Source organism: Chrysemys picta, chromosome 6 (assembly GCF_011386835.1).
Source record: "Chrysemys picta bellii isolate R12L10 chromosome 6, ASM1138683v2, whole genome shotgun sequence".
Classification (NCBI taxonomy): domain Eukaryota; kingdom Metazoa; phylum Chordata; order Testudines; family Emydidae; genus Chrysemys; species Chrysemys picta.
Window position 1 is genome coordinate 49,340,060 of NC_088796.1, and position 25,380 is coordinate 49,365,439.

At 41.4% G+C, this 25,380-nt stretch overlaps 1 protein-coding gene across 2 annotated transcripts in view; it reads right to left on the reverse strand.

Annotated features, from left to right (window-relative positions):
• The window catches only part of MAP1B (microtubule associated protein 1B), a 120,665-nt gene extending 95,285 nt beyond the window's left edge, over positions 1 to 25,380 (reverse strand). Inside the window, exons 1-2 of one of the 2 annotated variants that reach the window (XM_008167501.4) lie at positions 24,607 to 25,380; positions 18,550 to 18,651 (exon numbers count right to left, since the gene is read on the reverse strand). In XM_008167501.4, coding sequence (XP_008165723.3) covers positions 18,550 to 18,651; positions 24,607 to 24,784 — 280 coding nt within the window. In that variant the 5' untranslated portion in view covers positions 24,785 to 25,380. Of the gene's footprint in view, positions 1 to 18,549; positions 18,652 to 23,668; positions 24,362 to 24,606 lie in introns of those variants that run through there. The other variant, XM_065550135.1, reaches the window with a different exon arrangement.

The following is a 25,380-nucleotide window of genomic DNA, read 5'->3' on the forward strand; positions in this document are numbered from 1 at the left end:
TGATGACTTATGCAAAGAGAGAGTTGGTGGTCTCAGTCTGAGTTCTAATTAAGAACATGCAATACAAACCACCTGCTCTGGCTTCATTCTTGGCCCTCTGAGCAGAAAAGTCCATTATGTGTGTCAAAGCTCCTTCCCCACTCTGAACTTTAGGGTACAGATGTGGGGGCCTGCATGAAAACTTCTAAGCTTAACTACCAGCTTATATCTGGTCCGCTGCCACCACTCCCAATGTGCTAAGTCCCTTCCCTGGGTAGCCTTGAGAGACTCTTCCACCAATTCCCTGGTGAACACTGATCCAAAACACCTTGGATCTTAAAACAAGGAAAAATCAATCAGGTTCTTAAAAAGAAGGCTTTTAATTAAAGAAAGAAAGGTAAAATCATCTCTGTAAAATCAGGATGGAAGATAACTTTACAGGGTAATCAAACTTAAAGAGCCCAGAGGAACCCCCTTCTAGCCTTAGGTTCAAAGTTACAGCAAACAGAGGTAAACACTCTAGCAAAAAGTAGATTTACAAGTTGAGAAAACAAAGATAAAACTAACACGCCTTGCCTGGCTGTACTTACAAGTTTGAAATATGAGAGACTTGTTCAGAAAGATTTGGAGAGCATAGATTGATGTCTGGTCCCTCTTAGTCCCAAGAGCGAACTCCCCCCAAAACAAAGAGCACAAACAAAAGCCTTCCCCCCACCAAGATTTGAAAGTATCTTGTCCCCTTATTGATCCTTTGGGTCAGGTGTCAGCCAGGTTACCTGAGCTTCTTAACCCTTTACAGGTAAAAGGATTTTGGAGTCTCTGGCCAGGAGGGATTTTATAGTATTGTACACAGGAGGGCTGTTACCCTTCCCTTTATAGTTATGACAATGTGAGACTGAAGCAGGATATGAAGAATAAATAATCTTTTCACCCTTACAAATGGGCCTTCCAAGTCAAGATTGATGCCGTTTGGCAAGGTAACATAGCATGACAGCAGTTTCTACCTATTTGGTGGGTAGTTAGGACTTGAGGGGGTCCTAACTAAATTCCAAGCCTATCAATATAGCACGTTTTATGTGCACTGTGGTCACTAAAATATATTTTAACTTTTGACACAATTTTATTTTTATATATATATACACACACACACACGTATTTTACTTGTAATGATCTAAAAATGCTTAGTCAAACTAGTAGGCTCTTTGAGCTCTGGTCAAGTGAAAAATTATCTTCAGTAAGTGACATGGTACTGTATCCCTGGTGCCTCAGACATTTTCCTGTCTCTTTCAGAAAGGCACAACACACAATTGAGACGGGGGGGAAAAAATGAATTATACTAAACTCAACAAGTGATTCAGAGCCTACTTGCTTAGGACTCAGGTCTTTCATAGATTCATAGATTCTAGGACTGGAAGGGACCTCGAGAGGTCATCAAGTCCGTTTCATGCTGTGTTCTAAATTCAGCTGTGGGAGAGAAGGAAGCAGCAGTTCATGCCTTTTTAACGCTGTTATAGTATAGCTTCAGCAGGGAAAAGTTCAGATCTTTCAAGATGCATTCTTACAACACAGAGAATATAATGTTTGTAAGACTTTTAATATGTATTCCCTCTGATATCTGTATTCACACACACAAAAATATTTTCAGAAGCACTCACCTTTGGCCTTATTCTGTTCCCACTGGCTCTTTAATGGAACAGAATTAGGACAATTCTGAACATTTTTGAAAATCCTGGTCCCTACTCATAACCCAAGTAAATGGGCAGTGAGCAGGGGAACTACATGGAGAAGTTACAGGGGAGCTGAATCCAGACTCTCTGCATCCACTAATGAAGTTGTAGCGATACACAAAGTTTTTGACCAGTCAGTGTATCCAAGCAATCACAGACCCAACAGATATCTCCATCATGCTCACAGTTCACAGATTGGCCTATGCTCCCAGGCACATGTGGGGCCGGGGTGCACAGTCTACCTATGAACTATATCCTGCCTCTCCCACATTGGTTACAATGTACTTGGGGACTGCTGCACTCCTACACTGGAGGATTTGTCCCTTAGATTCTACAGAATATTCCAAAGTAAAAGTATATGAAATTAAAGTTCAGGTAAATGTTGGTACAAAATATTTTACAGACATATGCATATCAAATTAAGTGCTAAAAGCTACATATTTTATAAAAATTGATTATTAAAGATGGTATTTGTTACTGTATGTTTATTGTATTGTTACAAATACAGAAATTGCCAATGCCATCTACTGGTGAAAAAGCAGAAATGAACCAAGTATCAGAGGGGTAGCCGTGTTAGTCTGTATCCACAAAAACAATGAGGAGTCTGGTGGCACCTTAAAGATTAACAGGCTTATTTGGGCATGCATCTGAAGAAGTGGGTTTTTTACCCACGAAAGCTTAGGCCCAAATAAATCTGCTAGTCTTTAAGGTGCCACCGGATTCCTCGTTGTTTTTGTAGAAATGAACATAATTTTCCAAATCACTATTTCTGAATAAAGATAGGCTGGATGACAATTAATAGTCTTCGTTCAGTTGTTCCTGTTAACAATTTTAAGATTGAAACAGTTGAAAATGTGTAATTAAATGTTGGACTTCTTATGCAGACTTTATTTGGAGTAAATGCGTGATACTTAAAATTACTGCTACCATATAAACAATGCTGGAATAAGATAGGAGTTTGAAAGTAATATGAATTATATTTGAAGACTAGTGAGAAAATTTGTATAGGCTTGCTTGTTAGCCTCTTGTTCTTGTTTATGTTTCTTCTTTATTAATAAATTTCAGCAAACTACACACAAGGGTTCTTAGGATGTTTTGTGCTAATATTCGAAGTGCAAACCTTTGGCATACAAATCTGTAACACTTTAAAGCAGCAATGTCCAACTGTGAATGTGTTTGTTAACTATGCAACCATGACCACAAATCTCCTGGAATGTATTCATGCTATGACTACAAATAGCCAACTGGTGGCAGAATATATGTACACTAAACAGCTTAAAACAGTTATTTTTGACACAAATACAATAGCAGTGCAAATTTATTTAAACCCACCATGATTGTAGATGGATCCTGAATATCATATGGTTTGAGCAGTTTAATAAATTTATCTTCATCTTATTCTTAGCCTCGGTTACATATGGGGTGTGTAGCAGGGTCCTGCTGGGGCCCCCATGGCTCCTGCCCCCGCTGGGCTGAGAAAGTCACTCAGAGTCCTTTGTTGCAGTGCTCACCTGGTGCTTTATTTTACAAGTAGTGTTCCCACCACCTTTTCACCACAATACACACAATCCCTTTCTGCTTGTCTACCAGCAGGGGAGAGGGGACAAGCTACTCCTCCCTGCTTCCCCTTAGTGCAGCTTCCCCTCGTCCCAGCTCCTCCCGTGGCTTCCTTCCCCTGGGGCTTTTATCCAGCCCCAGCCTGATGAGGCAGCAGCTGTTCCAGCTTCCCCAGTCAGGGCCAGGTGATCTACCCAGCTCCAATTCACCTCCCTGAACTGGAGCTGGAGTGACAGAGGGTTAGCTAAGCAGCTTTCTGCTTAGCGCCCTGTCACAGGGTATTTAACATCTCTAGTCTGCACAGCATAGTCAGCAACTAAAACAAATTATCACAACTGAACAAAGCTACTCACATTTGACCCTGGTCATGCAGTATGCTCTGAGGAGTGCCCTGCAGGTGATGAATCATGTACTAGATTGAATAAGTGATACAGGACGTGATAGAAGTTGGTAGGGTTCAAAGAGACTCAGATAGAATTAGAGTTCTGGGTATCAACAGATGGCACGTAAGGGAATGTTCAATGACAGAGAGACCAAGAGTGCCCAGGAGGAAAGAAAATCTGAAGAAAGTTGCTTGGAAGGGTAAAGTGGACATTTTAACTTCTTATGATTAGAGTAGCAGAGGTGAAGCCAAAATCAGTGGCAATGTCTGAACAGATCTAAGCAGGAAAATTATTAGGCCTCAGCCAGCAGATTACCTCTAGATTCATGTTGGACAAAGGTGAAAGACAAAGAGGACCTTGAGGGCAGGTCTGACGTATGTCAAGAGAAGTAAGAACTGTAGAAGTTAAGCTTTAATAAGGATAGATCCATCTGTTCCACATCTTAAACACGTAAATCTTCTGAAAAAGAAAGGAACATGGAGGAGTAGTGCCATGGAGAGAAAACAGGCTAGAGTTTGAATGCAGATAAAGGATATACATAAACACTTCTTTGTGGTCAAATGCAAAAGTACGGACTAACTAATGGACCAGACATTAAGGAGATTGAATCTGAAGAGGACGGGAATAGTGAAGGGACTTGATGGAGCAGTATGATACCGTGCTGTATACGTAAGACATACAATACGGTATAATCCTCTTATAGCAAAGAATTTTATTTCCCCTAACATGGATTTCATTATAAAGAGGGCAGCTTTATTACCAATAGTAGTTTTCAATGGCATACACAATGTACATGGCGAAGAGCAAACACAAAAAAAGTCATCATCTCTATTCTGAAGAGCTTACCCTTTACAGAGAAAAGGAGACCCTCCTTCTCACTGCCACTAAGAACCCAGCAGTTTCAGAAGCCATTTGTATCCGTAAATACCTTCATGAAGGACATATAATCACTCACATTGCAGGACAGCTGTAGGAAACAAACAGCTCTTCAATCCTACAGCAATATTGGGCTTACTTCTTCTCAGTCTCCACTAGCATAGATGCAGCAAGACTGGGAACCAAGGGTTTCTCTTTTCTCTTCCCTCCTAAAGCCTGTCTACAGTAGTTCAGCAGCACCAGTGTTAATAGCTTTGGAAGCTCTAGTGTAAACATACCACCATCATGACTCAGTGGTTTGAGCAGTGGCCTGCTAAACCCAGGGTTGTAAGCTCAATCCTTGAGGGGGCCCATTTAGAGATATGGGGCAAAAATCTTTCTGGGGATTGGTCCTGCTTTGAGCAGGGGGTTGGACTAGATGACCTCCTGAGGTCCCTTCCAACCCTGATATTCTATGAATTGTAGTTCTATGAATTTTAAGCACTGTACCATCTGACCTGATCAGGAAAGATCTAATTACACCAGCCCTAAAATGATGGCAGCAGTCAATGACCCATCTACATGAGGACTCCCAAATTGCTAACACTGGTGGAGCTGAACCAGTGATAGCAATGGTGGGATATTTTTCAAAATTTCACTATTATAGACAAAACTGACTTTTTCTTTCTCTGCTCATCAAGAGCAGAAAAGGATGGGGAGAGGATAAGTGGTGCCCTCTAAGTGGATTAACACCTAACTGGCAGGCAATAATTGCTGTATTACAATGGTATTAACACAGCAAAAGATCAATGTAAGCCCAAAGAATCTTCACTATGGCTTTTTGTACACTGGGGTCTTTTTAGAAAAAATTCTCATTACTGCTAACAATAGTGCAGCTCTATGGGTGGCAGCAATGGCGGAAGCGCTTGACAAGGTGCCACTGGACACTGACATCTCATTTAGCCTTCCTCTGAAATAAAAAAAGAATAAAGGAGGAATAAAATAAGGAGAGAAAAATAACAATGGGTGGAATTTAGACAAGTGCATGTCAGACTGTACTCTTGAAAACGTAACAGCAGTATCAAACCCACCAACATTAGTACATCATATTCTCCAATGTGTCTCCTTCAAGCATAACCTTCTACTTTGAAAAGGGAGAGGGGAAAGAGAAGACAACATAACTAAAGAGAAAGAAAGGGGGTAATGTTGGACTACACGGTCACATAGTGAAATAGCATTCCGTTTCTTTCACTTTTACCATGGAAGAAAGAAATCAGAGTAATCCCTGTCTTTTGCTATTAAAAAAAAAAATCAAGGCAAAAGAGTCTCAATTTTAAAAATGAAAATGCCTCCACCATACCATTAAATTTCTAGCACCAGATGTTTCAGGCAGGCCTAAAAAAAATTGGAGGATTCAGGTTATTTTATAGGTACCACACAAGTTTCCTCTGACATCAGAAGGACTAAAGATGAAAGCTAAGGAATGGACTCAAATAAAAGGACCAGAGCTAAAAATTTGTAACATGTTGTACAACATAGCAAATAGGAAAACTGTAGAGATCTATTAAGAAATTGCCAACACTTGCAGAACATTTTCCTTCAGGTTTGCTGCAAGAGCAATGTGTGGGCCAGATTCTGCTCTCATTTATTCCAGTGTAAGCCACGAATAGAGTTACACAAATGTAAAATTAGTGTAAGATCAGAATCAGGCCTCATTAAGCAACTATTGCTACAGTGTATGTTTGCCTATATTGTTCAGCATACTGAAGAGCAAGTTTATGTTGCTGTTTATGGAAATACAGATTTTAGAGAAATGCTTTTGTCCCATATCCTCTGTAACTGATAGTAAAGGGTTATGGAGCACATGCGCCTACTAATAGAGCCAGTAAATGGGTTTTTCCCCACTGCAGCAAGCCAACAATTGCTTCTTATAGATGAATATAACCACATTCTCCTATTTAACATAAAATGAAAATGTCGGCAGGGTCTCCTTCCACATGATAATCCCCTACTTGACATGCAATGACATTATCCCACTGAAGCTGGAGACAAATTGTAATTCCTGTTGTAATTACAGGGTTTAATGGAGAGAGGAGATGGTTAGGTGCAGAGCAACTATTCCCACCAGAAATTCTTTGGGGATACAAATGGTGCAGTCACAAAATGTTTATGCAATTGAGGGATCATGCTGTGATTCAACTCAAAAGAGACAGGAATCAAAGAATCACAACTAAGAATTTTAAAGGGTTACATGAGTACTACACAGGCTCTATTTTGATTGTTTTTGAATGACTTCTCTATTTTTTCCTGGTGTTCCATTTAAATAAGAGATTTGTTTTTTCAGTAGATACAGCAGGTAGACTTGGAGCCCATGGCAAAAAAATATATATTTAAAGGTTTTTTTTTTTTTTTAAACAACAGTGACTGGAAAATATTTTTAGTTTAATTGTCAGCTTCAGTAATACCATTAGCAAAAATACAAATAAAAAATTAAAACAATTTTTTTAGAATGTGTTTATTGTTCAAAATCCATATTAGGTATTGAAGAATATTTAAAATCTTTTAACTCCTATGAACTTCCAGAATCTGAGCTGGTGAGTGGTAATGATGTCTTAAAAAAATTTAGTAGACCCAGACAAATGAGTATGAGTAACACCACTGGATTAGTAGATTGCTACAAGTATTAAATCTGTCTGCAGACACATTTGAGGACACAGCCTCTCTCTTTAATGTACCTTTCAAACAACTGAAAAAGTGAATATAGTTTTAGTCGGATACAACCTAATTATCTCCATTAGAAAGACGGAGAAAACAGACAATTAGTACTTTTTTTTTTATAACTTAGCAGGTCAGATACATATCACTAAAATTACACAGCATAAGAACAGACGGCTGGCTCCTAATGTGTGAATCCTGCAAGCTACTGAATGCCAAAAATTCAGTAAAACTGAGATGGTTCTTCTGTGTGGGTGGGGTGTGAAGCAGTTGCCAGAATCAGAGAGACCATGTGGTCTCTGCTGAAATGCAGAGGGGGGAGTTATGATTGTACCAGGGAAGCTCTGGGAATACAGCCATTGGATCCACTACGGGTTTTCAAACTGGGGGTCAAGACCCCTGAGGGGGTCACAAGGTAATTACATGGGGGGGATCGCAAGCTGGCAGCCTCCACCCCAAACCCCACTTTGCCTCCAGCATTTATAATGGTGTTAAATATATTTTAAAGTGTTTTTAATTTATAAGGGGAGGGGGTCACACTCAGAGGCTGTGAAAGGGGTCACCAGTACAAGAGTTTGAGAACCACTGAACTATACAGATCCACTTACTATGCATAAAGGAGGGCTTGCAGCATAGCTACTATAATCAGAGGCTATTGAAAGGGATGATAGTAACAGGCAGGTTGGGGCACGGTATAGTATTATACAAATATTGTATAGTCAGGCTTTACTCAGGGACAAATTTTCACACCACCAGTATTGCCAACCCCAAAAGTTCAAATAACTTGCGTCAGACCCCCCCTCAAAAAAAATTATAATTAAAACAAGATTAAATCAGAGGTTTTGTGTCTGTCTTCTGTTTTTTGAACACCCCCACCCTCCCCATGGATGTGAAAATTAAGATTGTTGCAACTCTTAAATTAAAGGGTGTGAGGCAATTTTAACCTCTGCTGCAGGATCTCTTGCTAGAGGACCCCAAGATTGGGGTCCTTTGTTCTAGATCCTGTTCAAGCACAGTAAGAAAGAGAAAGGGTCTATATTTCAGGGTCTGCAGCTCTCAAATCTTGGTCCACAGGGAAATCAGGAGCCAGTAAGTTCCAACCTGTTACACAGTGACCTGCTAAAAGTTGCCAGAACTAGAAGCTGAAATCCGACAGAGGACTCCTGTCCTGGGATCTGACTAGCGGAATTCTGTGGGTCCTGATTGGTTTCCCTGCTTGCATTTTAACCAAGCTCAGGAACAAGAAGTTTCTTTCCCCTATTTAGAGCTCCTTCCCTTGCACTACCTGCTCTTATTGCCTGACTCTGATCTCCCGGTAACCCGATCCTGCTGCCTCCTGACACCTGACTCTCAGTTTGCCCTCTGCCATCTCTCAGACTCTGATCTACTAGTATATAACCCAGCCTCACTCCCAACTCCTGCTCCAACCATTAGGTCAGACCACCCATGACACACTGCCCTGAAAAGCTTTCAACCTAGTGCAGGGGTAGGCAACCTATGGCACGGGTGCCAAAGGCGGCACGCAAGCTGATTTTCAGTGGCACTCACACTGCCCGGGTCCTGGTCACCGGTCCGGGGGGCTCTGCATTTTAATTTAATTTTAAATGAAGCTTCTTAAACATTTTAAAAACCTTATTTACTTTACATACAATAAGAGTTTAGTTATATATTATAGACTTCTAGAAAGAGACCTTCTAAAAACATTAAAATGTATTACTGGCACGCGAAACCTTAAATTAGGGTGAATAAATGAAGACTCGGCACATCACTTCTGAAAGGTTGCTGACCCCTGACCTAGTGCAAAGCATAGTGATGAGTTGTGACATGAGATCCCTGGATTTCAGAGCCCAGGCTCCAGCCAGAGCAGGAATGTCTACACAGCTATTTTTAGCTCTGTAGTATGAGCCCAAATCAGTTGGCCCAGGCTCTGAGATTTGCAGCCGCAGAGTTTTTTGCTGTGGATGTACCCTTACAGAACGGAGTTCTAGTCCCAGCTTTACTTGAATTTATATTGTCTAAATCCTGACCAGGGAAATGGGTGAATGGTAGTTACCCCTTAAGGTAGCAACATGAGACCTTGGCTCATAATAAGGTCTGCGAAGTGCACAGAAATATTAACAACAGTCTCTTGATGGGCCTGCAGTTTAGTGCATCCTCCTCTAGTCTACAGGGCACTGGAGGCTCTGTCTGATTTTGCCTCCACAAAATTATATGATGGCTGGAGCTTTTCACATCATTGCAAGACTGAAAACAGCAGCAGCCAAAACTGCATTTCTCTCAATGAATTTGAGAGAGTTGTCAACATTGCGCATAACTAACTATACCAGTTCTGCCTGTACAGTTAACAGCCACATAGGTTCTGCGCCTGCTCCTACTGAAGTCAATGGAAAAACTCCTATTGACTACAATGGTAGCAGATTTGGCTCTCTTCATACTATTGTACATACATAGGAAGGTTTTTCACTGGAAACGAAGTGTCATTTCATTTCAATAATAGGGAAATATAATTTCCTTTTCCCCCTCCTTTCAGGTAGTCATGAGATCAAGCACTTATTTTACCCCTAAAAATGGTAGAAAATATTTGGTTTATAACAGTGGTCACCAACCTGTAGATCAAGATCGACTGGTCGATCCTGGAGCCTCTGCCAGTCGATCTTGATCTCCGGCCACTAAAAGTCCGGCGGTGCAGTGGGGCTAACGCACGCTCCCTGCCTGCCCCAGCCCCATGCAACTCCTGGAAGCAGCCAGCATGCCCCCGCGGCCCCTGGCGGGGGTCAGGGGTCGCCGCACACTGCTCCTGCCTGAAAGCACCGCCCCCGCAGCCCCCATTGGCCAGGAACGGGGAGTGTGGCCAATGGGAGCTTTGGGGAGGGAGGGTGGTGGTGGAAGAGGTGCTGGTAGACAGGAGCAGCGCGGGGGCATGCTGGCCACTTTCAGGAGTGGCATGGGGCCAGGGCAGGCAGGGAGCCTGCCTTAGCCCCGCTGCGCCACTGACCGGGAGCCACCTGAGGTAAGTGCCGCCCGATGGGAGCCCACACTCCAATCCACAGCCCTGAGCCCTCTCCCGGAGCCAGGACCCCATACCCCCTCCTGCACCCCAAGCCTCTACCACAGCCCTGAGCCCCTTCCCAGAGCCAACACCCCAAACCCCCTCCCGCACCCTGACCCCCGGAGCCCGCACCCGAACACTCTGCCCCAGCCTGCACCCAAACTCCCTCCCAGAGCTTGCACCCCTCCCCGCTCCAGCACCCCAACCCCTTACCCCAGGCTCAGCCCAGAGCCCCCTCCCACACTCTGAACCCCTCAGCCCCTCCCCAGAGCCCACACCCCCTCCCCAAACCCAACCTCATCCCAGCCCAGTGAAAGTGAGTGAGGGAGGGAGTGACGGAAGGAGGGAGGGATGGAGTGAGCGGAACGGGTAGATCCTGGGTTGCACTTAAATTCAAAAAGTGATCTTGTGCATAAAATGAAAATGTTGGAGAGACCACTGGTCTATAATAATTCTGCACCGTTAGGGCCTGATCCAAAGCCCATTAAAGCCAATGGGAATCTTTCCATTTATTTCAATGGACTTTGGATCAAGCCCTTTATCATTATAGATACTGAACAGAAACCATTAATATTCAGCTCAGTCTTTCCCAGCAACTTACTCATCAAAAGGTTGATAAATTGTAGGTGAAATTAGATGGAGAAAGTCTAGGTATGACAACCAGAAAGCAGATAACAAATGGCAGTGTCAGCCTAGTTACAGACTTAAAACAATTCCAGAAAGGAAGACATGAAAAATCAGACAAAGGTCATGTGCTAATAACACTGCACAAAGGCCAATAATTAGAGGACATTGGAAATGAATACCGAAACAAAGATCAATGTGAGTCATAATAAAGGTGGCAACCAAAAACAACCAAGAGTCTAGAAAGAAGCAACTGAATGAAGAGAAATATGGAAAGTAATACTGTATTCCCTCAGCAAAAATCTTGGGAATGCACAGCTAAGATTGTTCACGTCTCCTCCAAAAGCAACAACAAAAACCTCCAACAAAAATATTAACATTGGGAATTTAAATGATCTAAAACAGCAGTTCTCAAACTTCATTGCACCGTGACCCCCTTCTGACAACAAAAATTACTACACAACTCCAGGAGGGGGCGGCCGAAGCCTGAGCCTGTCCGAGCCCCACTGCCCCAGGTGGAGGTCTGGGGGCGCCGGGGGCAAAGCCGAAGCCCAAGGGCTTCAGCCCCAGGTAGGGGACCTGTAACCTGAGCCCCGCCACACAGGGCTAAAGCCCTTGGGCTTTGGCTTCAGCTTTGGCCCCCGACAGTGGGGCTCAGGCTTCAGCCCTGGGCCCAGCAAGTCTAAGTCAGCCCTGGCGACCCCATTAAAATGGGGTTGCAACCCACAGTTTGAGAACCGCTGATCTAAAAGGAAATTCTCAGTTAAGGCTCACCTAACCCTTCACTGCTGCCCACCCTCCACATACAAGCCAAGACCATTTGCTATGGAAACTGGAGAGTTCTATAATAACATGCTAATTTTATCTACTTGTGATGCAAAGCATTTAAAAATAAACTTCTCGGTACTATTGCTGATTCACTTTAGCAGCTTAATATCAGCATGTACTGGTGTTTTAGCAGTAATGTAAATTCATGTTAATTGTCTTTGAGATCATTCCTAAAAAAAAACAGAAGTGTCAAGTTATTCAAGAATGATTGTCACGTCAGTGCAACAACTGACTCACTGAACAAATAAAATCCCTTAGTAGCACACTTCTGGAATTTTGATTACCACTAAAAGGAAGAGATTAAGTAATTCATATCTATTCCTGTAGCCAGACATATTAGGTATTTTACTTGTAATCCTTTACTGATCTATGGAAATCTTTGTACACTACAAAATAAAGCTAATTATACTTTCTGAAATCATGGCATTTATTTCCTGAGTGAGCACCATCTCAGGGATCCTTTTTCACCTTCGTCTAAGCCGTCTGCAATCCCCTACCTCAGCGCTACTCTGTAGTGAGAGACAGTGACTCTACTGTGAAGTTGCTAGCAGCAACACCCCTACAGGGAACACCAATCACAGATCCAGCAGCATGAATCAGCTTAATTCTCCACTCGAGCTCTCTCTGCCTCCATTTTCTTTCTTCCAAGTAGCAACCACTTTATAGCACAAAAACAAATCTTTTAGCCAACTGGAACTAAACTCTCCAAATATATTCCAAGCTAATCAGATTCTCCCCAGATAGTTATTCAAGGTACAGAAGTCTCTACTAGGTTGAGAATCATATTTATAGACTAGCCCTGAGCTTGTTAACATGCCAGATTACTTGCGTTTTGAAGATGAATGTATCTAAGTGTTTAGAGACGTTGCTCAGTGCTTAGGCATTGACAGTGCTCTCCATTTCTCTGCATAGAACACAATATACTAGCCAGATATTGCAGTATAGACACACCTGGTGCCAGATGATGATCCCAGTTACTCTTATTTATGCTGGTGTAAATGAGATCCAAATGTAGGCCAGGATATTTTAACTTTAAAAAAAATAAACTTTGCTGAAAGTAGAGTTAAAAAACAACTTTATAACCACATTTTATCAGTAATTTTGGGGATCTGATCTTACAATGCATTAGAACAGATTCTAAACTGGTATAAATTGGCATAGCTCCAATTAAGTCAGTGGGCGCTACACTATTTACACTAGCTGAGGATCTGACCCATTGTATTTCTGTCTAACATAGATATGGTCTCAGTATTGGAGATTTATTTAACATAAAGAGAGTCAGTACTGTATTTCTCACATAAAGTCACATATTTCTATAGAAGTAATAATGGCTAAAATGCAATGCACAAATTCTCCATTACAAGACAAATAAAGGTGCTTATGTCATTTTAATTAAAAATCTACACATAGTATTCAGTCAGACGGCACTGAGGTTTATATGAAACAACTCAACAAGTATAATTAATAATAAAAAGGTGTGTATGGTATGTTGTGGGTATTTTAACACAAGAAAAGCTGCACATCTCTGAAAGCGACCTTTATTGATTAAGCATTTATGCCATGTTGTATTACAAGACGGCATTTAGCAGAAAGTTTATATTTAAAAGTGTGGTGCAAGCAATGCCTATGCAGCAACATCTGCTTCAAGAAAGTTTCTTCAAACATCTTACGAAAGTAATACAGATTAAAACAAAGCAGATGAATTCAAATTGGCATGCATGTAGTTGCATGTCTCTCTATAGCTACGTATTTTGTATGTGTACACACTTCTCCACAAAGACAAAGGAGAAAGAAGGAATTAAAAAACCAGGACAGGACCAGCAGGGAAGGTGATAACCCACCCTGGACATGTTTGTCAGTTAACTGGGACTCACAACCACCACACTGAGAACCTGCAAACTAAACTGATACATCACCTTTTAGTCTTTCTATTTCTAAATGTGCTATTCAAAATATTCTATTTCTAAATAATCTATTCAAATAATTTCTCCGTCACAGAAACAATGCATTTTGGGTAGAATTCACCCTACTACAGAAGGCCCAAAGCAAGCCCTCCTCACTGTTTAAGTCTGAAGATGTAGGTGGAGATATGGATGAAATAGCCACCAACAGGGCCTCCACTTCCTCTCCACATCAGTGAGCTCCTGCCTGGTACTGAATAGGCAAAGACATGTTCATTTGGGGCAAACTAGGAAAGGAGACAATAGGAACTGGTCTACACACAAACCTTGCTGGTTTAGCTAAAATGGATTTTATTTGGACAAGACCTAGAATCCACACTGATCCAGTGGCTGGAAGCCTCTGTGTAGGAGGCAGAGAGGGGCAGAAGAACATCTGTGGAGGGCCTGACTAATGAAGGAGAATATATTCCATCACACTCATCCCACACTGATTCCCTACACAAAGCCTATTTACTCTGGTTTTGTGTAAGATGAATTTCACCTATTATGCACTTGCAAAATAAATTTTAATTTAAAAAGAACTAACAAATTGTTTAAAAGTAGCGCCATTTTAAAATAAAACACCAGTCAGTAGTTTTCCACCCTCATCTCAGCATGAGGCACAAATTGTTGCATGTGTGTGGGGATGGGGGTGGGGGTGAGAGAGATTTTTTTCTTCTTGTGAAGTTTACTTCAAAATACGAGGGAAATTATCATCAGTTCATGATGGAGAAAACAAAGAAGTAAGCACTGGAGTATTCATTTTAAGTAGTGTTCCTTGTTGTCTTGGCAACCATTTTATTAGCTTTGCTATTTATTTTTCATCACGACCTGACATCAGTGCAAGATTTTTGTATTAAGAAGCCTGCTAACTCAGCTACTGTACAAGCCATAGGAAAGGGCCTGTTAGCATTTCCATTCTAAACCTCAATTTTGAGGGCATGATATATTGTCTTTATAAGTACTATTCTGGCTGTACCTGAGCATACAGAACACCAGCAAGTGAATTTATTCTTTTATAACATTTAAGAAACTATGTTGAGACTTAATTCTACTCCCATTGATATCAATGGGAGTTTTGTTATGCACTGCAGTGGGAGCAAAATTAGGCCTCAAATTAACTCATTCCTCAGATATACAAATGTAAAAAGTAAGGATGCTCAGGAGAGGCATATTCTCTTCAGTGCCTCTCCTTGCACCTTATGAGTGTGACCCCACCTCCGTCATACCCTCTTTTGGAGTAACATACCCTGTTTGCATTGTTGCTTTGCGTAGCCCTTGAATTGCTGTGAAAGATGTGGGGAAACTTATTTCTCTTGCCTCTGTCACTGTGCAGCCATGCAGGGACTGCACAAAATTATTGTTACACATTTATATTGTGGTAGCACTTAGAGGGCCTCCACCAGGTGGAGGACCCCATTATGCTAAGCTCTATGCAAACATTAGTAAAGACAGTGCCTACCCCAAAAAGTTTATTTGGTTTTATGTTTGGATCACACTAAGGGCTTGGTTTTAAACAGGCAAAAGCAGGGAATTTCAAAATTAAGGGTGACATTTGTTATTTAACTATACCCCCATCTTACATATGATGGGCCCTACTGGAATCTCATCAGGTTGATTTTTTTTTTTCCCCATGATGACTATTGTATATTTGTTTTACTGAACATGGGTCTTAGCTACCTGGATTTTTCAAGATGAGGAGAAATTTATTCGGTTTTGCACTTAAGACAAAATGTTAACTCTGTTGTGAAATTAATGTTAATTTAAATTTCAATCCAGGCTCAGAAATTTCAACAGAAATCAGTTACTTTGACATTTTATGCAAAAAGGGCTCCAAAAAAGGCTTCCTTTTTATGGAACAAAATGGAAAGCACAATGGAGTCTCACATGGGTTCAGTACCAAGGCACTGAGGATAGAGACCAATATTTTGCCGTCAGTTCTGTGAAGCGGGATCTCACTGAGATCAATGGGAGTCTTATACAAGCATCTGAGGGTAGAATTTGACCTAGAGTGCCAGCTTCACTTCTGAATTTCCTCACTTTTTCAGGTTTAAGACAGATTCTTTAATGCCTTTGAACATAGATTTTTGTGTCTTATTGTTTAAAGACTGAGCAATGCTAGAATACACATTTATACTGTTTGTCATAGAGATGGTGATGAATTCAAGTCACATACAATTAAGCTGTAATTCTACACAATGACAGACTAAACAGGCTGTCTAGACAAAAAAGGCAGCTAAAAATACAATTCCTAGAGAATATTTCCTAGATGATTTTATAATCTTTCCATTGAAAAATAGAGTGTATAATCTTATTTCTTTTATTTAAATGATATCAGAGGATTTGCTTGGTTTTAATTCATGTAAACCTATCAAAAAATAATGTCCCAAGTTAAGCCATTTAACTGCACTTGCTGAAAATCTGAAATGCACGGTCATGTTTCTGCTAAAATAAAGGCATAGAATTTTTTAGCTGAAATCTTAAATTAGACATTTACAAATTAAATTTAGGTGTAATGTATAGTTCCACCCTCAGGGTCAAATCCTGCTAGTCTTACTCATCTAAGTACTCTCAAAGCAACAAAAGGGAAACTTGTGTGACTAAGCAGCTGAATTTGGTTCATGATCAATGAATTTAAACCAAATTGCAAGATATGTACTTTGGATTTGATCCCGCTTCCATGAAAGTCAACGATGGCAAGACCAGGACCTAGACGTTCATATTTTTTTGAATTTGTTCTGCTGTTTCACAGGCCAAGGGGAAAAGTCAAAAAAATTTTGGTTTTCTAAATCTGGCAAAGTCTATGCACATTTGGTCACCAGTCTGTTTATTAGAGACAAATGCTGTTGTAACTAATACTGCACGAAGTTATAGAAAAAGCTCCAGTGTGTTATCCAAGATGACAGAGTGAATACTGCAAGACAAGAATCATCAGAATCTCTTTGTTACAATTTGTGATACTGATTCTAGGAATCTGCAGTAGCAGCATTTCATAACCATCCCTCCATGCTCATGACCAGTAATTTTAATGTTATTTAGTCAATATTATGCTGCATTAGTTGTTACACTTACATCCCAAATATTTCACCAGTGAAAACAACCTACATTCCTTTGAGAAGACTGTATAGTATTAATTAACATCTAAGGTTGATTGTGCACATGCCTAAACTCAAGATTTGTTTTTAAAAAAAAAAAAAGTTAGAAAACTTACCAATCATCAGATTCCCATGAAATGACAGAAGTTAATTCTGTATGATTCACAACAAACTGTAAAATTAATTTTTATTGGAACAAATCCTCATATGAAAAGCAGGCTTTCCGAGAAGTCAGAAGAGAAGATTTAGGTTTCATGCCTCCCATAAAAGTCCACAGTTCCCATGAAAGTGGAAGAAAAGTATTCCCTCAACCATTCAAAGCACGGGAGTGGAAAATTCTATCTGAGCCACTCAGACACAACACTATACAAGCCATGTTCACAGAACAGGGATTATACCAATTCTGAAGGGCTTTATCATACTGCAAAATTAGCAGTTCAGGTGTAGTCATAGTGTAGTCAAAATAGGGGAAAAGAAAAAACTGACTTGTAGAGGGAAAAGAAATTGACTTGACTGAACAATGAATCCCAAAGTAAGCCAGATCACATGCATTCCCCTGCACGTCCATATATAGTCCTCCCTCTCTGTATAACAAAGGGGTGGTCAGGGGTCATTTCTGTAGCAGTGCCCCTCCATCATACCTAAATGCCACAGAAGGCCCTCCAAAACAGTTTGAGGTGCTGTGTGAAGAAGGGGTGGACTTGAGATTAAAGGGGAGCCGGGCCCTCTCCCCCTCCCCAACCAACTATGGGGAATCGGCTGAAAATTGTATTAATCTTTAAATTACAATATTCCATTCTGTGGAACTGGTGCTGAGGCACATGTCTTCTACTGGATTCCCCTGAGTTTTATGTAGATCTCAGGGGATCTGTGGTTTCTGGCAGCTGAAAACCCTTTTCATTAACTGAGGGATGGGGTGTAACCTTGTTTAAAGTAAGTGCCCCAAGATAGTAATTTGCTGAACAGAGCCTGCTCTGATGCAAAGAAATACTTGAACTTCATGAGAAAGCAAAAACTTCTTACTCTTTCTTTCCCAAAATGTGCCATAAGTAAGGAAATGGATGGGGCAGAGAACTGTTACAGGGCTACAGAGTTTTTCATCTTTCAGTTATCAGTTCAATTCCAGCCCAAGTAAGTAGTGACCAAAAGTTACTACCTTTTAATAGCTCTTTGGTGACCTGTTCAGCAGGAGTTGATAGGCTAAATCCAGTTTCTTGTGAACACATTTCCATGACACAAACCTCCACCTTTTGTTACAGACTTACTCTCAGAGAGAACCATGAGTGAACGATTTTAGAGAATGAACCACCCCTCCTCCCTCTCTAGAAGTAGTCCATCCAATTCAGGATCAAGACACATTGTTGGGATTGTGCTGTGCCTATTCTGATAAAAGACCTCCAGTCTCCAGAGCTGTTTATCTGTCACTTTACCTTAAGGAAAACAACCACTCATTCAAATAATGAGTATTGCCTAAACTTTAGTAGCACCCAAATATCAATATGGAATGAAGTTGAACATAGCGTTGAACATGCAACATAACTAAAGCACAGGTTTTAGTTGGCTTACCTTACAAAGTACTATCAAATATATTACATCAGATATTTGAATATTTTGACAAAAGAATATAATGTCTGAAGCTTTTTCTTTAAATAGAGAAAATCATACTGTGTCAGAGACTAAAAACTAAGCTGAGTTATGCAGTAGTTTTTTCGTTTTGGAGATTTGGGGTGTTTTTTGGTTACTTTTTTTTTTTTTAAGCTATGCCAAACACTGGTCAAAACTAAAAAGAACACTTACCTCGAACTTCAGGAGAAAACCGAGCTGAATGGCGAGACACAAAAAGTTTCAGTTCTTGGTCTAAGTTGCATTCAATCAGATTTGTGTCCCATGATCGGATTCCTACAAGTCAAAACACAATATGTATTCATATTTAACATGTGTGGTCTGAAAGTTTTCAACTGAATATTTTGGATTCTCATTCATCAGAGTTAAATATTTCTCCATTCCAAAGCCTGCCTATGTCCCATCCTTTCTCTCTCTCATATCCACACATTTGACAGCTATTTTGTTCATTTGCACTCACTGTATAGCTCAATCTTGTATGATACTGAACATTCCGACACCATTGAAGACAGTGGTCAGTGAGAAATGAGGGGAAGTCAGTTCATTGGTGCTAAAAAGTGGTGGCTCCTGCAATCTGAGAATTGCTTGTTGATTCTGCAGCATCATGACATATTTATTGATATTATATGCCCCCAAACTGACTTGCAACATAATAATACATAGTTTTTACTGATCATTAGCTACTGAATTGCATAAAACTAAATTATTCAGGGGAATATTTTAGACACATTACAAGATCATTGTGTTTGCTTCCATGAGAGAAAAAATGACATCAGCTTACATTTATTATAGTCCCAATACTTTAAGTATTAAATTGGCACATCTCTTAATGAAGAGCTGTTATGCTAGCAATGAGCCATCTCACTTAAAGTGAAAATATAAATTGTTACTTTATTCCCTTTGTTCAAAAAGTGTCAAAATTCTGTCTCTCTGAAACATAAAATATACTACTTGATCTCCTCTCTTAAATTTAATTTAACTTGGAAACAGTACTACTACTTTGCTGTCCAGTTTCTTTTCTCAATTATTTAAAGAGGGAGATTCTTGACACATGTAAGGCACTGAAACTTATGTTTCTATAATAAATATTTTTAAAAGATTATAGTTGGGAGGGGGGAATAAAGTTACCAGTTTAAATATCACAGGAATGAGAAAACCAAATATGAAATGAATGAAATGGTCTGGAATGTTTTGTATTTTTCTACAACTCAAAAATTCTTTATTTTTTAAAAAGTGAAAAAGTGTGCAGGCAGTTATTCTCCAATAAGGTACAGGCACTCACACCACTCTGAAAATAAATGTAAATGTTCATCCTCTTCTGCTGGGATGTGGTGATTAGACAAGCACAAACTAGCCAAGCTGGATGGCAAGTGGATGGGCAGAGGGAAAGCAGCAGAGCCTATAATGGTATCTGCCTCTTCCCATTCCCATAAGCTGACTTGTCTCTCTGGCTTTTCCTTCTTTTCTGTACATGTCCTGTCATGCAACTGTGGAGTTGGGGCTCTGCAGTATTTGGGGAGGGAGGATCCAGTTGGAGGAGATAGAGTAAGGGTGAGGGCAGCCACTCAATATGGTACCATCCCTTGGCATTTCCTCTGGAAATTCCAACATGACTTAGGAGTTAATGCTCAAACTAGCAGCACTATTTCCCACTTTCTTCTCCCTCAAGGGGAAAGAAAAAAAAAAAAAAACTAGTCCTAGCTTGACTCCTTGGGGAGGCACACTGGATGGTAGGGATGAAAAGAAAGAGAAGTCACAGAGACAGTTCAGCACTCTGCATGGTTGGCCTGAGATCAATAGGTTTGATGACTGGATTCCCCATACAAGTTTGAGGATCTGCATTTCAAGAGCCTTGCCCCCTGCCCACTCCAGAGGCCTTTGCTATAGAGAGAAAATCCATCTAATGCTTTTGGCAGCTTCAAATCTGTTGAAATACAGGTTTATTTCTCCCATTTCCATGTGATTTTGCAGGGGAGGAGATGATTTAACTCTTAGCTTGCTATTTTGATCCAAAAGCTACTTTGTGCCACCAATGACATAATAGGAATGTTCATTCTGCAGCAGGTCCACAAGGCACATAGAGAGTAGCTACTTTTGAGGATTTTTCATAAGTGTCTTTATGATAACTTTTCAGCCAGACTATCAATGTGCCTGATATTGGGGTATGTCACTTTATTAATTAACTGAAATTTTTAAACAATTTTTAAAAGATAAGTTTTAGAAATATACAATTTTCCATACATTTCATAATAGTTTATTAAAATAATTCCCTAACTAAATTACTTAGTTGAACTATAGAGGGACTCTCTCGCTACTTGAATTGTAACATCTTTGTATGTAGGCACCAGAGGTCACCCTCTTCTAGGAGTCTTCCTATCTTCATTTGCTAGAAACTTCTCGGTCATGCAGTGCATTTTTTGGTGAGTGAATTTGGGAATTAAATACACCACAGTAACAGTGTTCATATTTAATTATTTCCATGTGTCAAATACTTCAAATCAAGAATAATCTTAAAGATATTATACCCAGCATCAAACATCATCCAGATAAGTAGCACACCAGAGAAATGCTTTTTGTAAATGTACACTGACCATAGATCATGAAGCTAAACAATGGTGATTAAACAAGTTCTAAACTCAGGCAAGCTCCAGACAACATTGACCTATAATAGCAAACCCTGAATGATGAGCAATGGTGTTGTTTAGGGATAGACTACAGGCATTTGGTAGACCTATTAAAGCAACACAGACGTTGATTCAGTGATGTTGTAGGTACATAGTGTCTGTCCTGCCATCATTCGGTACATGGACATCCTTTTGATGCAAATGTATAGAGTGCAGATTTATGCCTAGATTGAGATTCTACAATACAATACTGGAACAGAGCCAGATCGCTCAGCCTGTCAATGTGCAAAACAGAAGATTCAAGAAAATAAGCTTAAAATGATATGTAATTATTTTCTTTATCTTACAGAGCATTTTCTGTACTTGAAGGTCCATGATTCAGCATTTCTGATATAAACACCATATTTCAAATGTAAAAGTGATAATATCAGGTTTAAGTGAGATGGAGATAAATCTCGAACTATAAACCATGGACAATTTAAAGATAAATATATGTATTGTTATGCATGCAGTCAGTGGAAGTACAATGGAACTAGGATCATTACTTCTTTCCGGGATATTAGGAATACAGATGCCGCTAGCCCCTGGACTAATTATACAGCAGAATGGGCACACCCACAAGCCTTAGTCTGTGGATAGATCTTGAAGCCATTTTTGACACATCAGAAGGCAACCCTAGACCACTAGAAGACTGCCATTTCAAAACAAGTAGTTATACAGAAAGAGATATTTCAGAATTTAAAAATACAGTTGGCAAACTCAAAACAAGAAACCCTCTCTTCATAAAATTTAAGGCAACTAAATCTGCAATCATCCAGGCTGCGTAAGACCAAACCACTGATGTAAATTATCAGATAATATCTTCTCTGATTCTGTTTCTCTTCAGTACTGTAGAAGAATCCACAATCTTCAATGATGATGCTCAAAAGACATGCCAGATAAGACAGCAAAGAAGAAGAGTTAACAGGGACGCTGAACTCTTGAAGGCCTTGTTGAGAATGGATGGTTTTGGAATGGACTATTTTTTCCAGATAGTAATGAGCTTTCCTCAGAAAAGAAGAGGTTCATCAAGCCCATATTTACTCCATAAATATATAGCTACAGACTCCCCCAGTGTGTTAATCCAGAACAAAGCAGCTGAATATCAGATCAGTGATATCTCCAGTAGTTGAATTCCTAATCAGATCATCTGCCACCTGCAGGAGAGAGGGGACTTCTAATCCAACAGTTTGAGTAGACAGCCCACAGGGTTGCTTATAAATATCTAAAATTTTAAAAGCTGCTATGCTTGGTGAGTTTAGGTGGCAGCAATGGAAACTGTACAGCAGGAATTACACAGCAGAAGCTTCAAGAGCCTGAAGAGGATTTCTTGAGGAAGGATGACATCAGACGTCTTGAGGGCAGAAGACACATCCGTTTGCTCTATTAATTATTAATAATTTTATTTAAAAATGCAGCCAATGCAGCTTTAACTCGATCAAAACTTGGGTAAAATTAGGAAAATACAATGACCAAGTCACTCTAAATTACAGAGCAGAGCAACAGCATTAGCAGTTTTCACTAGAAGACAATGGCAGCTATAACTATAAAAAAGGTCATTTTAAAAGGTGGTTAGCTGTGATTAGCTAATCCTTAATCAGAAAGGAGTAAAAAATAAATTTGGAAAAAAATAATGAAGTAAAACAGATGGTGGGTTTTGAAGCAACAATAGGAAGAGACAATTGAAGTCCTATTGGGACTGCTGAACCACACCTATAAACCAGGAACGGTAACCAATTCACTGTTTAAAGATCTCTCTCTGACAATGGACATTTTCTGAAATCTCTACCCTCATCAGCCCAAAAAATAAAACAAATCACATTTGTTACAAAAACATTGGTAATGTAGCTTAATAAACTATGCATCTAGTAATGATTTTATTTGTACTGCATATCAATATTGTGCAATCACAGCATTTTCCAATTCACTGAAATCTATTATTTAGAAACAATCTCAAGGACTGATTAAGAAAATAGTGATTTTCACTTATATTTTGATGGAGCTGTGACTTTTAAAAAAATATATATAGCAAAAATACTCTGAGTCATAGCAGCAGCCTGTAGCTGGATAATGTAAGGATTATGAGAGTGAATGTTCAGATATTTACATTTTAATCACTTAAATCTTTGTTGTTTTTCTTCTATAAAATCTATTTCTGTAAAATTCTCTAAAGCAAAAAAAATTCTTATTGCTAAAAGTTAGAAACAATAGAAGCAGCTGAGATCCTGCTCAGGGGTTCCTTGCTATTCAGAACTACGACTCCCCAAATCCCTTGGATTTTATTTTGCAGTAAGGAAATGCAGTTTGTTTTTTTAAAAATAACTGTTTAAAATGTATTTTTTCTTGGCTATGTGAACGCCCTTTGTCCGCTATGGGCTGCCATAGGGACCGCAGTGCGGACTGCACCACGCCCACGAGCCGGTATCTCTGGGCAGACAGACTCCAGCAGCACCAAGAGGGGAATAGAGAAAGCGAGGGAGGCATTACTGCTGCTGCAGAAGACCGGAACGACCTCTGCAGAAAAAACCACTAGCACAGCGCAGTAACAATGGCGGGGGGACACAGAGAAGCAAGAATAGTTGGGGAGGGCCCAGATCAGTTGCAGTGGAGGGAGAGGTCTGTTGTCTCACCCGTTCACCTTCTCCTTCCTTATGTCTCAGCCAGGCTACGTGGGTGCAGCAAAAACCAACAACTGCAGATCTTTGTGTGAGGGAAGCCAATGCGATATAGAAGGAGTCTCCTCCTTCATCGCTGCTGCTGTTGCTGCTTTATGGATTTAATAGCCATGTATGTCTCATGATACTGCACCTAAACTACTAGATTAACATTGGCTTGGACACAAAGATCAGATTCCTGCAGTCTTTGTCCCCCGTCCTTTATGTCTGCACATTCTCGATAGACACCTAGGAGTGACACCTAGGAGGCTGTAGGTCCGAGGGGGGTAAAGGAAAAGGGCAGAAAATAAGAAGCCCCCTCTCCAGCAGGCAGAGATTTCTGTTTGGCTTTCCCCAGTTTTCCTTCTGAAATGGTAAAAAGGGCAATGAAGACACGCAAGGTGGGGCGCTCCTTGAGCTAAGAGGAAAATTCTCCCTCCCATGCGCCAAACTGAACCACCAAAACCGCTTCAGGAACCACAGCTGCATCCCTCCGCCGGTTCCAACCCAGGCTACCCTCCCGACCCCTGCAAGGCGCGTGTCAGCCAGCCGAGGAGGCTGAAGCCTGTCTGGGTTGGGCTGGGCTAGCCCCGTTGCCAACTGTTGGCGCTGCGCTGCAGCTCGGAGCAGAGGATTTTCCCCCTCCGAGCAAAGGGAGTGGTTGCATCAGATTCTTTTTTCCTTGTGGGTTAATGAAGGCAACATCTTGACTCCTGGCGCCGGACGCTGCGAGCTGCAGCCCCGCTCGTGGCAGGCGGTGAGGAGCCAAGGGCGGGTGCCGAGCCGGGGGCATTTATGGCCGATAAAAGGGGGAGAGGAGACAACAGCAAGGACTTCTGTGCAACCTGTGGTTGTCCCCGTGCCTCCCACCCGCAGCAGCAGGGCTGTTTTCGGGGGCGGGCCGGGCAGCTTACCTCGCTCGATGTTGCCGATGGCTCGCTTCAGGTGCTCCTCGGTCACGAGCTCGCCGATGACCACCAGCAGGTAGAATTTGCTGTCGAGGAAGCGGTGCGAGAGGCTGGGCGAGGGGGACGCGGGGTTGGGGATGCTACAAGACGGGTCCGGGTCCGCTTCCACCACCACGGTCGCCATCCTGCCAGCCCCTCTCCTCCTCTTGCTGCTGCTCGGGGTGGGAGGGAGGGAGGGAAAGGATTATCTCCAGCGGTGCCTCCCTCCTCGGCGCGGAGCTGCCGAGTGGTGCCGGGCTGCGGGCAGCAGGCGAGTGAGGGCGGGCGGGGAGGCGGCGGCGCTTTTATACCGAGACGGTGCAGGGCTGGGACCCGGGGAGGAGGGGGGGACCCGGCACATCCCGGCGCGTTGCTGCTGCCGCTGTTCCAGCATCCACAGCTGATGTCATCTGCAGCAAATCATCCCCGGCGCTGCCTCCGGAAGCAGAAGGGACGAGGTGTGCAAACAATGCCCAAGGCTGAGCAAGGTGTGGGGGGCCTGAGGCCCAGCAAACCGCCCTGCCTTTGGTGTGCAACCCCCACCCCCGGCCTCAGCACACAGGCCCCCAGAGAGAGCCCAGCGGAGGAGCACAGTTCAGGCCAAACCTGACCCTCCGCCCCCCCATCCTCAGCTGACATGTAGCACAGGGCTTTTCCTCTCCAAAACTGCACGGGAACAGTACCTTCACGGGGCACCCTCTTTTGCCCCTACAGTCACCACTCCATAGGGACCCTAGCCAC